This window comes from Oncorhynchus kisutch, linkage group LG4, assembly GCF_002021735.2.
Source record: "Oncorhynchus kisutch isolate 150728-3 linkage group LG4, Okis_V2, whole genome shotgun sequence".
NCBI lineage: Eukaryota > Metazoa > Chordata > Actinopteri > Salmoniformes > Salmonidae > Oncorhynchus > Oncorhynchus kisutch.
The window spans coordinates 72077658-72094076 of NC_034177.2; the positions used below are offsets into that span (position 1 = coordinate 72077658).

The following is a 16419-nucleotide window of genomic DNA, read 5'->3' on the forward strand; positions in this document are numbered from 1 at the left end:
TGTAGGCCTAAATACACATACATGTCAGAAAATTGGCAACATACTCTAGATGTTTCTTCCTTCAAATCTACAAAATATATCCAAAATGTGCCTATTATGTGCATATCCACATGGCTTATTGGTTGTCTATTAAAGCTGTACACTCACCTGTTCTGCAGAAGGAAATTCAATGGTAAAGATTGCGTATACTGAGATTCATGTTTTGTCGGGTGAACCAATGACGCACTGGAGGAGGCTATCCAGTTGGCCGGATAACTATTCCATATGGATTTGGCAAATAATGATACTGCCACTAATTCATGTTGATTAAAAATAAATAGACAAGTTTAGATATTTAATGCGTTTTTAACGTAATTCTTGTCCTACACACCCCTCCAATTGCCACAATCACTTTCTGTCGGGCGCATTTTGTCTGCTGTGCAGCGCCTCCCCAACTGGTTGTTGGTCACTTTGACAAATTCCTGGACGTGAGCAGATCAGTTTAAGCGACTCTTGATTGTAACGGTAACGCAGTCAATATTTCACAAGTTGATCAATCTACTACCACCCTCAAACGTATTTTTATTTTTTAACACATTTGGCAACAGTTGAAAACCATGGTCGTCTCGGGGTCAGTTTGGTGTTGTGCTCTTTTGACTTGCATTTTAATCTCTTTTTACAATATGTTGACGGCATACGCTGAAATAAGTTGGCCAGCGAGTTCCACGACGACGAACGTTTGGTTTAACCGTATGGATAAATTGCCTCTGGAGCTGCGCGCAAACCTAAAATCCGCATGGGTCAAAGTCCCAAAGTATATCGACAAGGAATCCACATTTTCCAGAGATTTTAGAATGGAAACAATTGATGGAAAAGCCGTAGGTCCAAAAGGTGAGGAGAAATTGCCAAAGGACTTGGACGGAGTTATTGGGAAAGTGCCACCAGACGCTGTATCTACTGTCAGAGATAAAAAGGCGCCAAACCGTTCCAAGCATTTTACTGCTGACAGCAAAAGGTCTGTCAGTTCCTTTGAAGTTAAAGACGGTACATTTGCTTCAAGTAACCGTATGAGGACAAAGCGAAGCACATCATTTGGCGAATATTCGGACAGGAGTCAAATTGGAGGTCCTGGTGACGCATTTTCAGCCGAGAAGCTTGTGGAGCCTTTACAAGGCGTTTACAGTTCGAGGACAGAATACCGACGAACTGGGGAGGACGCAAGAACTAGCCCGAGGCAAAGTGAGCCGCTTCTGGTTACCTCCACTTTCCCTCTGTCCGGAGACTCTGCGCACAACCAGGCAATGGGGCACTGGGTTGGAGAAAACAGCAGCGTGAGTTAAAATTAAAGTTAATAATGTAGAAATGGTGTGCATCTCTAAAGACGATTTTTAACTCAACATTTTAGTATTTTACTCAATGTATCACCTGCGGTGTATTTCAAAAGCCTAGCGTTCAAGTTGCGCATCATTACGCACGGCTTTTTCACCCCGCGCGAAATAATGCATGGTTTTTATTGTCAATTAAACTCAGAGGGAGCATTTCTCTGAATCATTTAAAGACATGAGATTATTCATGTATAACATGTCTGTCTCGTGATTGAGGTTACTTTGCTTTATGGCTAATTAATTATTAGTGCACAGGGGCAGATGAAGGGGATGAGACCGGTCCTCCTCCTTTTCTCTTTTCAGCAGCTCATGTCTAAGACAAATACAACATGTAAAAACTCTGCTGGTGATAGAACTCCCCACTATAATTGGGCATCTGTTGCATCCCTGTTGTGCCATATGTCTGCAGCATCTCTGCTGTCTGTCTGTCTGTCTGTCTGTCTGTCTGTGCTTCTCCTTGTTCTCCTCTGTTGTCACTCTGTCTGTCTTTGCTTCACCTTGTACTCTGTCTGTCACTCCTAAGTGTTAATGGCTATTACATATAGAGCCAACATATTAAAAAACTGGCAGTACATCTGTGTCTCTCTGTTTTCTTCCTACCTCCACTGCACTCACCTCTGAGCTGTCTCTGCTAAGCATCCTTTCTCACATCACTGGTACCAGAAGACCAGGGGACCACACTGCCTGTACTGGGCCCAGCAACATCCTGGTTGTGAATTAATAAACAGAATTATTAGATAAAGACGAACAATTACTGAATAAATGCCTAATAGATGACTATTGGCCCATAATACCTTATGAAAGCACCCCCCCATGCTAAGGTTTAATTACTATTACATATATAATACAGAGCCAAACTATCAATAAACTGGCAGGACATCTGTGTCAGTGTGTGTGTTACTCTCTCTGTTCTCCCTACCTCCACTATACATGACTGCTGCAGCAGCTGAGATGTCTGTGCTGTAAGCCTAGCATCACTGGGACCAGAAGACCAGGGGACAACACTGCCTGTGTTTATTTTAAGGTCCATATTAAACCACTTATAAGGCATTATAAGGCATTTGCAAACCGTTTGCTCATCACTCATTGACCATTACTCCCACATTTGTAAATGTTAGTATGCTAGTTATTCACACATGTATATATATTTCCTTAAACATCCTGTGTTTTGTGCTTATTCTTTTACCAAGTACCGCAGGAATGTCTACCAATGGCATGCGCAGCTCTTTTGGGGAGAAATTACACTTGTCAATCAAAACAGTGTAAATAGCACTCACTTTAGATTAGGGGCTGCAAAAATATTTGACTAATTATTAGTAAATTGTATACTCATGTGGTAGTAATAATTAATAAATGATGAACACACAGTTAATAAATCCTCATACATGGTTTATTCTGGACCTTTAAAATAAAGTGTTACCCATCCTAGTTGTGAATGAATAAACACAAATATTAGTCAAAGAACAAAATCACAGAATGAATACCTTATAGATCACCATTGGCTTATTTACTACCTTATAACAGTATAAATTCATATTTCAAATTAGTGCCTGACGCGTTCCCCCCTGCCTACTTTGCTAAGTGTTTAAATATTAGGCTACATATCATTCAATAGAAGAAAACAGAGCGAGAGCGAGGAGAGAGAGAGAGAGAGACAGATCCTTAATGCTTTGGCTGCAGCCAATGGCTACATTAAGGACCTGGCTGTCTCTCTCCCTCCCTCTTTATCTATTTTATTATATTGAATTCAATACAAAACCTTCTATGTTTGTCATAGAGTGATGCCGGAACTAGTTTATGTGGATGCGGATAGATTTCCCATGTATGCGTATCTTTCTGCAAAGAAGTGACAGGCCTTTCAGCGAATGAAATAGGCGGGAAATATGCAGGACTTCCTCCAAACCAGAGACAAATTAATCCGTTTTTGGCACTGATATGACTATTCTATCTCATTCCATTATAGAGAAAAACATATTCATAATAGATTAAATACTCGTATAAACAACAATCTGCACAGACAACAAACAATCATTTTGTGCAAAAAAATCAAAGTTACACAGGCCCACTGGGCTAAAAATGAAGCAGCCTGTCAGGCATTTGCCCAAAATGCCAAATTACCAGTTCGCCCCTGGACTGTTGGCTACCCAGGTTATACTCTGCGGAGTATTTCAGCTTTATACAATTTATTTAATGCCTCCTTTGTCCATGGCATTTGGCCCACTTTTGTAATTTCAAAATTAGTCCAAGTGTCAACATCAGTAAGGTATGGCAATAGTAGGAGAAATAGGTGTGGTCTAATCTACACTGAGTGTATAAAACATGAATAACACCTGCTCTTTCCATGACAGACTGACCAGGTGAATCCAGGTGAAAGCTAAGATCCAGTATTGATGTCACTTGTTAAATCCACTTCAATCAGTGTAGATGAAGGGGAGGAGACAGTTTAAAAGAAGGATTTTTAAGCCATGAGACAATTGAGACATGAATTATGTACTGTATGTGTGCCATTCAGAGAGTGAATGGCCAAGACAAAATACTTAAGTGCCTTTGAATGGGATATGGTAGTAGGTGCCTGGCGCACCTGTTTGTGTCAAGAACTGCAACGCTGCTGGGTTTTTCATGCTCAATAGTTTCCCATGTGTATCAAGAATGGTCCAGCACCCAAAGGACACCCTGCCAACTTGACACTGACACAACTGTGGGAAGTTGGAGTCAACATGGGCCAGCATCCCTGTGGAACATTTTTGACACCTTGTAAAGTCCATGCCCTGACGAATTGAGGCTGTTCTGAGGGCAAAAGGGGGTGCAACTCAAAATTAGGAAGGTGTTCTTAAAACCAGTTAAATGTAACTAAATGTAATCAAAAATGTAATCTACATAGTCCCCCAAAGTAATTATTTATCTTGAGAGGGCCATAAACAATAATTAGTAATGCTGCATACTCCAAGAAAGGTTAAAATTTCACCTTTCTGGTACACTTTTTGGGGGTGTAGTCACTTTGGAGGACACACGCTCAAATACACAGTAAAAATATGATACAAATATGAAATATTTTATTTGATGTATTTCCTATTCAATACAACTGTATGATTAAGGCCTGAAATTACTTATATGCTTTCTAAATATATCACCTTCCTTATAACTGTAAAATACATATTTGTATGTTTAGTGTTAGGGAAAATGTGCATATTTGCTAAAGATCTCTCTTGATGAAAACGTCTGCCCCCATCGCAGTGAACGTCTCACATAGCTGTACTCGTTAGGAACTCGCCTTTCATCACATATTAGTATTCTCCCTCTATGACAAACAAAAAGTGTTTTATGTTTAAAATATATGAATTATCTTAGATTACTGGCTATAAATTGATTTATGAATGTGCTACTGCGACAAAACCACTCTCTCCTGCTGTAATACTTTGCTAGTGGGCTCCCAAGTGGTGCAGCAGTCTAAGGCACTGCATCGCAGTGCTAGAGGCGTCACTACAGTCCCTGGTTCAATTCCAGGCTGTATCACAACCGGCCATGATTGGGAGTCCCATAGGGCGGCTCACAATTGGCACAGCTTTGTCCGGGTTAGGGTTTGACTGGAGTAGGCCATCATTGTAAATAAGAATTTGTTCTTAACTGACTTGCCTAGTTAAACAAAGGTTAAATAGAGCATGTGAGTAGTGTTCAGCCAGGAGTTGATGGACAGTCGGAAGAGCTAATGAAATGGTAGAAGGGACATCCCAGGTTCAAGTGGTGTCAGATTTCACAGTCCGCTTCACACAGGCCAAATATACATACGCCTGTGTCCGTGAGAATCAGGGCTATCGCTCAATGCAATCCATTTAGATATATGACGATTTATAAGCAAAGATGCTGGTCAGAACCGGTACCAGAACCATGCAGGTTCCCAAAACGGGACATCACATCTAAGATGTTTTGATGTTTTTTTTATTAACTGTGTGGTTTGAGCCCTTAATGCTGATTGGCTGACAGCCGTGGTATATCAGTATACCACGGGTATGACAAAGCATTTATTTTTACTGCTCTAATTACTGTGGTAACCAGTTTATAATAGCATTTAGGCACCTTGGGGGTTTGTGATATATGGCCAATATACCACAGTCAATGGCGTTGCGTCTTCCCTAAGAACAGCTCTTAGCGATGGTATATTGGACATATACTACACCACCTCGTGCCTTATTTCTTAAGTCTACTCAGTGTATAATAGGTTACCGCAGTATGTAAGTGTGGCAGTCATTGACACTGTAGTCCAAACTGTTTAGGGGTCTATTGGAACATTTCACTTTCTGTAGTCTCATGAGATCCGCAAATTCACTGTTGCTGATGGGGACTATGTGTAGCAGATGTAGTTCAGTGAACTATACCTTGCCTGGGTAACTTTGCCAGAGAGCTGAAGACTCATGTTAGAGCTCAGGGATATTGCCATAGCTCAGTGGGCTACCGTGGTATTGAGGCGCACATACAACCGGGGGTTGGATACCTGATTGATTACATCATACACCACAGTGGAAGGCTGTAATGAAGACCATGTTACTCTGTGAATGTTCCCCCACAATGTCTTAATGACAGTATTATACGTTTGTGGGGTTGATGACAGACTGCTTTGCGGTTATTGAATAGTGTTAGTGCAATTATTCCTGTCAGTACAGTGTAACAAATATTGTGATTACTCACTCATTGTTACACTGCACTTGCCATGTGTTTAGGGTTAGAGCTAAGATTAGAGTTAGGGTAAGGGTAAGGACAAGGGTAAGGATTACAGTTGTAAGTGCAGTGTAACAATTTGTAATTACAATACTTTTTACACTGTACTTACAGGAATACTTATACAGTAATAAGGGCACTTAGAGTGTTAGCCTTCCACTCCTATAACTATATTTGTACTCCTCCAAATGACACTTCTATTTGCTTTTATCATGAATGATTTGTGTGAAGGGACCATAATGCAGAACATCACTGTGGGGCCTCAGCACTTCCACAGCACTCAGATTCATTTGGCTACACAAAGTGCATTTAAAGTCAATGCTGCACTTCTGTTGCACGCAGACACACACACACACACACACACACACACACACACACACACACACACACACACACACACACACACATAGGCACACACACACTCATTATGTTATGGACTTAATCAGAGATGAAGCAGGCGGTGAATCAAATTTGACAAGCTTGCATGTCAGGAATTATGAATAACTGTCACAGCATAGTAATATTGAGGAGTATAGCCTAATTTGTTGTTATTGTTTATCTATTTATTTTCATTGGCAGGTGATATTATGATGTTCCCCATCTTTTTTTCACTCAAATCTCACCTTCAGTTAAATCATGATCCTTTCAACATAAAATTGCAGGTTTTGACATTATATAATCTCAAAATGCAACTGTTTGAATGTACAGGTACTACATATACCAAATTCTTGTACTGACACCTTATGGATGCCAGAATCTACAGAACCTTGTTAACTAAAATATAATGTTGTCATGTGGCATCCCTTACAATGGTGCATGAGCCACACACAGGCACCTGCCTGAAGCAAAACAGATAATGCTATCATGTTCTAAGCTGAGCGAGGTCGTGAAACACTACTCAGCCGATGTCTCGTAGTGCCATTCATACATCCATTATTTCTCAGGTGCTTGGAATGCAAGGGACTTATTATGGAGTAAGGAATCCTCATACACTTTGACGTTTTAAACATAGCAAGCATGGCTGTGTGGATTGGGGATAATGGAGTGTTGGCCTACAGCAAGCATTTAAAGACTAATGTTGTTCGCCAAGCTCAATCAATGCATAAGGGCTTTCACCAGAGTTATGCTTGGATGAAATTGGTACTTCACCGAATAACTTGTCATCACTCACGAAGACAAACAATCAATTCAATCCATATTTGTGATTAGGAAAGACCAAGGTCTTTCTATAGCTAAGCAATATATTTTTTGTTTGTCATTTGCTACTGTGTAGATGTCCTTTTGTAGATGTCCTTTTGATTACAATCAAGATGGTGGGCTTTTAGGTAACTAAATGTAACCAATCAATATTTCACTGCAGGTGTTTGATGAAAATTATTTCTTATGAATATATGAATACATTCATCCTTATTCATGAGAGCAAAACTTGTCACATATTGTTCTGTCATAGGTGTTTATCTTCGTGATTGCACAACTTGCTTTCACAGTCTGTTATTAATGTGTGCCTGATTATTAGGTTACCACAAAATTCAAATCTCTGAAAAGTTTGAGGGGTGCCTCGAAACAGCAACAGTAATCAGAGTGAGCATCACCAAATGTGTTCAGCTAATGAAAATACAGCTTTTCTAAATGACTTATTTTCTGCCTCTCTTTTTATGCTATTCCAATCCGAGAAGGCAATGTACCAGTTTTAACAATGAATCAACTTGAGATGTATTTCAGTGGCCTCTGAATTGCCTGTGCTTGCCAGTGCAGTGAAATGGGTTGCAATCTGGAGAGAACAACAGAGGCACAGTCACAGTCTTTCTTCTCCTGCTACCTGCCAGCTTTGTGCTGTTTGACAAGTCTTTCTCAGTGGCACTGCAGATCCAACTAGTGTGTTGTGCATCAGGGGCCCAATTAAATGAATGTGTTTGCCACGATGTCTAGACCAGGGCTCTCCTACCCTGTTCCCGCAGAACTATCATCCAGTAGGTTTTCATTGCAACCCTAATCTAGCACACCAGATTCTAATAATTAGCTGGTTGATAAGTTGGACCAGGTTAGTTACAACTGCGGCTGGAGTGAAAACCTACAGGAGGGTAGCTCTCCCGTAGTGGAGGCTGTTAAGGGGAGGATGGTTCAAAATAATGGCTGGAATGGAGTGAAAGAAATGGTATCAAACGCATTCCATTCACTCCATTCTGGCCATTATTTTGTGTTGTCCTCCCCTCAGCAGCCTCCTCTGCTCTCCAGGAACAAGGTTGGACACCCCTGGTCTAGACCTATGAGACATATTTTTTCAATCTTTTGATGCATTCAGACTCCTCCCTACCTCATCTTTTAAGGAATCAGGTCACGACTGGCCTCTCTCACGATCAAGTCTGTTTTTCTTTAGTGGAGATGTTGATGGCTATAGAGTAAAACGTAGTTTGGGGAAAATGCGGTGGTGTTTAAAACCTCGCCATTAGCTGGTGTACGTTAATGGATTGATTTAATTGTTAATGAATTAACCTATTACAGTGAAACAAGGCTATGCCTGCTGGGAAAGCTAATATATGTGAAATCAGGATATTTAGTTACCATACACCAGATAGTCTTTCAGACCTTTTCAACATTTACCAACTTGGATATTTAAAGGTAATAAAGAAACAAATCAACAATTATTACCAGGAATGAATATACAAGTAAAGGTGAGTAAACACACACCACGGTGGCCCAGTGGACTCTTTTTACTAGAGGAGTATGCTAGTGGAGGTGAGTAAACACACACCACGGTGGCCCAGTGGACTCTTTTTACTAGAGGAGTATGCTAGTGGAGGTGAGTAAACACACACCACGGTGGCCCAGTGGACTCTTTTTACTAGAGGAGTATGCTAGTGGAGGTGAGTAATCACACACCACGGTGGCCCAGTGGACTCTTTTTACTAGAGGAGTATGCTAGTGGAGGTGAGTAAACACACACCACAGTGGCCCAGTGGACTCTTTTTACTAGTGGAGTATGCTAGTGGAGGTGAGTAAACACACACCACGGTGGCCCAGTGGACTCTTTTTACTAGAGGAGTATGCTAGTGGAGGTGAGTAAACACACACCACGGTGGCCCAGTGGACTCTTTTTACTAGTGGAGTATGCTAGTGGAGGTGAGTAAACACACACCACGGTGGCCCAGTGGACTCTTTTTACTAGTGGAGTATGCTAGTGGAGGTGGGTAAACACACACCACGGTGGCCCAGTGGACTCTTTTTACTAGTGGAGTATGCTAGTGGAGGTGGGTAAACACACACCACGGTGGCCCGGTGGACTCTTTTTACTAGTGGAGTATGCTAGTGGAGGTGGGTAAACACACACCACGGTGGCCCGGTGGACTCTTTTTACTAGTGGAGTATGCTAGTGGAGGTGGGTAAACACACACCACGGTGACCCGGTGGACTCTTTTTACTAGTGGAGTATGCTAGTGGAGGTGGGTAAACACACACCACGGTGGCCCGGTGGACTCTTTTTACTAGTGGAGTATGCTAGTGGAGGTGGGTAAACACACACCACGGTGGCCCGGTGGACTCTTTTTACTAGTGGAGTATGCTAGTGGAGGTGAGTAAACACACACCACGGTGGCCCAGTGGTCTCTTTTTACTAGTGGAGTATGCTAGTGGAGGTGGGTAAACACACACCACGGTGGCCCAGTGGACTCTTTTTACTAGAGGAGTATGCTAGTGGAGGTGAGTAAACACACACCACGGTGGCCCAGTGGACTCTTTTTACTAGAGGAGTATGCTAGTGGAGGTGGGTAAACACACACCACGGTGGCCCAGTGGACTCTTTTTACTATTGGAGTATGCTAGTGGAGGTGAGTAAACACACACCACGGTGGCCCAGTGGACTCTTTTTACTAGAGGAGTATGCTAGTGGAGGTGGGTAAACACACACCACGGTGGCCCAGTGGACTCTTTTTACTAGTGGAGTATGCTAGTGGAGGTGAGTAAACACACACCACGGTGGCCCAGTGGACTCTTTTTACTAGTGGAGTATGCTAGTGGAGGTGAGTAAACACACACCACGGTGGCCCAGTGGACTCTTTTTACTAGTGGAGTATGCTAGTGGAGGTGGGTAAACACACACCACGGTGGCCCAGTGGACTCTTTTTACTAGTGGAGTATGCTTTTTCTCCCAAGATATGGCTTATGTATTTGTTATGATATGCGAAATCCTGTACATATTCATGAGTATGCAGAGTAGCAGTACACTAGCTCCCATTACGTTGAACTTTTCAGGGAACTTGAAAGGTAACTTACATGTGGTATTGCTTCTGAAGTGAATTTTTTGCGAAGTATATTACAAAGAACCTGATAGTTGACTGATATTAACTGGGTGTCACAGGAAGTTAATTTAAATGGTATGTTTGGCCCCTCAGGATACTCTTGAGTCCAACAGAAAAGTGTCTGCAGTCTTCTATCACAGTGTTCCACATTTCTCATACAAAATGCCCTTTTTAAGATGAATGATCATATCGCTCCCCTACCTATCCCATTAGAATGAAGTGATATTTGAGGGATGCAATCTTCTTACAGTACGATCCAGTGGGAGAGAGAAGGATAAACTAAGTATGATTGGAGGCATGTAGTTGGAAAGCATGACAAGTCCTATATGATCCTTAGGGAGGGAGAATGTCTAGGACCTGGATCTATCACTCATATTGTTTCTAGTTTTAATGAAATAGCAGGAAACAGGCTGTCCTTTCTACCTCTGTTACAGAAGTAGGATCATAATTTGAACCAGTTTACTACAGCAGAATTGTTTTTATTATTTTGTAGATTATAATTAATGGTCATTTTTGTGACGGTTGATAGATTCTTAGTAAGACTAAATCAAGTCTGAAATTGCAAAGTGGAAATTACAAACTTCTGAAACCTTTTTAAATCTCAAATACACACCAATGTTTAGTTATCCTGCAACAGGATGCTCAAATTAAGATCCTGTATCTGTAAATGAAATACCCTGGTATTTACTGGTGCAGTCCATGCTTGGCCAACTCTAGCTACATGAGTTACTCTTGACTTAACCTCATCCCCAGGATAATTGCTCTTGCACATACCAGTTCAACAGATAGAGAGCCAGCTGGTGGGCGAGAATACTATTGACCAGCATTTCTTCAATCAATCATTATGCCCCTGATTAGGTGTGTTAGCGCTGGGCTGGAACAAATACCTGGGCATCCTATAGATCTCCAGGACCAGGATGTTTCTCCATTAGCACTGAATGTAGTGATTCAAATCATTTTAAAGGAAAGCGTCTGTCCTAAAAACGCAAATCCAAGTTAAGAGCCGACTGTAATCGGCCAATATGGAAATGTTCTGTTCTGTTTTTGATGATGTGAAGTGTTGTAAGATGTAAGAAATCAGTGTATAGGCTGGGGTATTCTGTGAGACCAAGTAATAATCTCAATTTGCCCTCTGCAGCTTTGTGTTGCCTCATCCAAGCAAAGAGAACACTTTGAATTTCAGAGTTTTCGTCCTTGGCTGGAAACCAATAGTGATCTAGTAGCACAGAGAATTGATTTTGTCAGAAGTGTGCTTGTCCGTATGTATGTGTGTGTGTGATAGAGAGGGAGAGAGAGAGCGAGAGAGATGTGTCCAGCTGGTATCACAATGTATATCAAAATTAAATTATGGCTAGAACACCTCTGTTGCCATGGAGTCTGTCCATTCAAGCATCTCCAAAGAATCTAAATCTCTGCAAACAGCTCTTTTCTTTGGTATACCTTTTATGTCTCTGTCTGCTTTCACGTTCCACAAAACATACAGGATTGGAATTCATGGTTCCATAACAAAACCAGGCACTTGGATAAGCCAATTAAAACAAAACAAAAAACAAGAATAGAATGTTAAGATAAAGGAATGACTGATCTCCACAGAGAGTGGGAGCCAATCTGAAAATGATTGGTTGACTTTCCTGGGGCAAAGTTCTCCCCACATCAATAAAACATAAACATGAATAAATGCACTGCTTTCGGCCTTTCCCGGGTCCTTACTTAATTTCATGTATGCAAGTGAGTGATGATATGCATTGAAATGTGTATTTACCTAGAAGGCTCAAAATAATTTTAGTTGCCATTATTGTTTGTTTCGTTTTGGATATTTACATAAATGCAATAATGCATCATAAAAACTCTTGAATTTGGTATGTGCCTTTTGCGACATCAATAGTCAAGCATTGCAGATACAGTATGTTAGAGGTTCATTGCTGCTCGGTCCCTGGTGGCTGCAGTATTTGCATGTATAGTAGTTGTTCTCGATTGACATGAACTGCAGTTGCGCTGCCTACCAATAATGAGAGAGACGTAGGAACATTTTGTCTCCAATGATGTACCCGTGATGAATCCACTTAGCGACAATTTCTCCTTCTAGTTATCTGCCTGGGCAGCATGCTGCCCTGCGGTGGATTGCTGTTGACCCAATTCTATGGGTCGGTATAGTTAACAGTCATGAAGCCAATGGGGAGAAACAACAGATATGTGGAAAATTCTCTCACAATTTAGACAGCATTGACTAAATGGATGCTTAGCCTGAACCCAAATCTTGGCCTGACACTTGTGTGAGGGTCAATTACACCCAAATCAACAGATCATCTCACATGGATTTGTATGATTTGTTCTTCATTAGGCTAATGGTGGGTGAAATCATGAAACTTATGACAATGATGTCACAATGTAATTGTCACCACACATGCCTCTGGCATCACATAAGCTGTTAAAATGAAGGACAACCAATGCCTTTTGGTATGATATGATATGGTGTCTTTATATTCCCTCCAGAAAGAGGTTTAATTGGCAGTTGAAATCTTATTACAGACAGATGTAATTTACCATGTGAAGTGTCAGGCTCCGTTGCCACTGACCCATCATAACCAGCAAAACATGAAGAAACGAATACTACACCTAGAATCTTTGGGATGAGGGTTGTTCGGTTGTCCCCATAGGAGAACCCTTTGAATAAGTCTTGATGGTTCTCGGTAGAACACTTTTGGTTCCAGGTAGTACCCTTTTGGGTTCATGTACTATCCATTCTAGAACCAAAAAGGGTTATCCTATAGGGACAGCCGAAGAACTCTTTTGGAACCTTTTTTTCAAAGAGTGTAGGCTACACTGTTTGGTGGACATTTTTTCCTCCTCGTGTTTTTCAGAGGCAATTAGTTCGAACATCAGAGCCATTTAACTAAATCTATATTCCAAATTGATTCTGACTCTGGTGTTGGTCCTTGCAGACATGGTGCATTTAGTTATGCAAATGGTTATCTTTCTCCTTGATTGGTTAATTAACCTGGAATGGAGATAGTCCATGCCTAGCAGAGCCGTCGTTTGATGGGTAAATTGTGGGTCAATTGGGTTTTTAGCATTTTGGTGTCGGGCTGGAGGCATGGCATTGTTCTTTAACTCTTGTGTGGCTTCTTTGGTTTAATGACTCGTTCTATGGGTCCCATAAGGTTAATGTGTTTAAACTCACTGTAATTGAGCTTTCGACCTCTCTTTCAGTCCCCATTTTTTATTCATGATGCTACGGCACATTGTTGCTCCTCTCTTGATATTTATCTTCTACTCTCTCTATCTCTCTCCCTCTCTCTTGATCTCCCCCTTCACTCTCTCTCTTTCTCTATCCCCCCTTTTACCCTCTCTTCCTCTCTCTATCACCCCTTCACTCTCTATCCCCCCTCACTCTCTATCCCCCCTTCACTCTATCCCCCTTCACTCTCTCTCTCTCTCTCTCTCTCTCTCTCTCTCTCTCTCTCTCTCTCTCTCTCTCTCACACTCACTCATCTATTTAGGGCTCCCGAGTGGCGCAGCGATCTAAGGTACTGCATCTCAGTGCTAGATATTGCGGATAGATTGTTGCTTCCATCAATGTAATTGTCTGCATAATTTCCAATCCCCCATTTTTCTGGGGGGGGGGGGGTAAATATATATATCCATATACATAGATATGTACATACCCACAGATGTTTTTTAATATACCTTCACTTTTCCCTGCAAACCCTACCACCCCTCCCCCAATTGGAGTAAACTAATAAACAATAACACTTAAGCTTCTACCTTCAGTTTATACACATTTTACAGACACAATCTATTTTGCAATAGTTATATTTTGTTTGTTTTTAGTCCTACCTCTATTTCTGATGTCCATCCAGTTTGATTTCTATTTGCTGAACCTATATACATTTTACATTGGTTATGTTGTTGTTATTAGTCCCACCCTTCAGCTCCATTCAACCCCTCCCATCTACTATATCTCTTAACACCATCCATTTTGGATTTCTATTTACCATATATTTTTCAACTGTGCTGTGATGCTTCACAAAAGTACTGAACCTTTCTATTCTCATAGCTTCTACAGATTGTAAATTAAAGATAAACATTTTTGCTAAAATAATTATTATATTATTGATTGATTGACTATGACTTTTCAAATCACCCAGTATTGCTATCTGCAATGTTAGTTCAAGGTAAATATTGCAATTCTTCAGCCATTCCTGGACCTGTGACCAAAAACGAGCTACATATGGACAGTACCAGAATACATGATCTAATGGCTCTGCCTCCTTGCAGAAAAATCTGCAGAGCTGAGAAGGTTGTATCCCCCATATATACTACCTTTCAAAAGTTTGGGGTCACTTCGACATTTCCTTGTTTTTGAGAGAAAATCAAATTTTTGGTCCATTAAAATAACATCAAATTGATCAGAAATAGAGTGAATTTTGTAAATGACAATTTTTTATGGAATATCTTCATAGGCGTACAGAGGCCCACTATCAGCAACCATCACTCCTGTGTTCCAATGGCACATTGTGTTAGTTAATCCACGTTTATAATTTTAATAGTCTAATTGATCAGAAAACCCTTTCGCAATTATGTTAGCACAGCTGAAAACTGTTGTTCTGGTTAAAGAAGCAATAAAATTGGCCTTCTTTAGTCTAGTTGAGTATCATGAGCATCAGCATTTATGAGTTCAATTACAGGCTCAAACTGGCCAGAAACAAAGACCTTTCTTCTGAAACTCGTCAGTCTATTCTTGTTCTGAGAAATAAAGGCTATTCCGTGCGAGAAATTGACAAGAAACTGAAGATCTTGTATAATGCTGTGTACTACTCCCTTCACAGAACAGCGCAAACTGGCTCTGTCACACCCTGATCTGTTTCACCTGTCCTCGTTATTGTCTCCACCCCTCCAGGTGTCGCTTGTTTTCCCCAGTGTATTTATCCCTGTGTTTCCTGTCTCTCTGTGACAGTTTGTCTTGTATGTTCCAAGTCAACCAGGGTTTTTCCCGTTCTCCTGCTTTTTGCTATTCTCCTTTCTCTAGTCCTCCTGGTTTTGACCCTTACCTGTTTCTGGACTCTGTACCCGCCTACCTGATCATTCCGCCTGCCCTGACCTCGAACCTGTCTGCCATTCTGTACCTCCTAGACTCTGATCTGGTTTGGACCTTTTGCCAGGTCCATGACCGTTCTATTGCCTACTCCTTTTTGATTAATAAACATTGTAAGACTCCAACCATCTGTCTCCTGTGTCTGCATCTGGGTCTCGCCTTGATACTAACCAGAATAGAAAGAGGAGTGGGAGGCCCCGGTGCACAATTGAGCAAAAGTACATTAGTATCTAGTTTGAGACAGATGCCTCACAAGTCCTCAACTGGCAGATTCATTAAATAGTACCCGCAAAACATCAGTCTCAATGTCAACAGTGAAGAGGCAACTCATTAGATACACTAATGTACTTGTCCTCTTGCTCAGTTGTGCACTGGGGCCTCCCACTCTTTCCATTGTGGTTCGAGACAGTTTGCGCTGTTTGTAACAAGTTTCAATACATTTTGGTAGCATTTCTATGTTGAAGATTGAAAAAGAATTTGGTGCATTTTTCCCCATATTCCATCCAGTTTGCTTTATTTTTATAATATTACACTGGATCTTGAATAAGTTCCTCCATTTATTTTTATTTTTCCTCTGACTTATTCTGACTTATTCTGTGCCTCTATGGTACTGTTTTTATTGCTATCTAACTGGACTGTTAGTCCTTCAATTTCCTTTGTTAATATGGACTCAATTTGATCTAAATTGCTTTTGTTTTACAGATGAGTACTGAATTGCATGGCCTCTAAAGGCACATTTAAAAGTGTCCCATACAATAAAGGGATCTGCTGTACCTATGTTATGTCGGGAAAAAGTCTAAATTATTCTGTCCTAGTTATAAACAAGTTATCATCCAGTAGGCTTTGATTTAATTTCCAATATCCTCTCCCACGTGGAAATTCTGTAAGAGTAATATATATGCCAATTATGTAATGATCCGACCGCATTCTGTCCCCTATCAACACTTTAACT

The 16419-nt window shown here is 41.0% G+C and overlaps 1 protein-coding gene across 2 annotated transcripts in view; it reads left to right on the top strand.

Moving 5' to 3' along the window:
- The first annotated feature begins 435 nt into the window (after nt 1-435).
- The window catches only part of LOC109889959 (VPS10 domain-containing receptor SorCS3-like), a 53758-nt gene continuing 37774 nt past the window's right edge, over nt 436-16419 (top strand). For both annotated transcript variants that reach the window (XM_020481822.2, XM_020481823.2), the window contains exon 1: nt 436-1310. In XM_020481822.2, coding sequence (XP_020337411.1) covers nt 597-1310 — 714 coding nt within the window. In that variant the 5' untranslated portion in view covers nt 436-596. The remainder of the gene's footprint in view (nt 1311-16419) is intronic.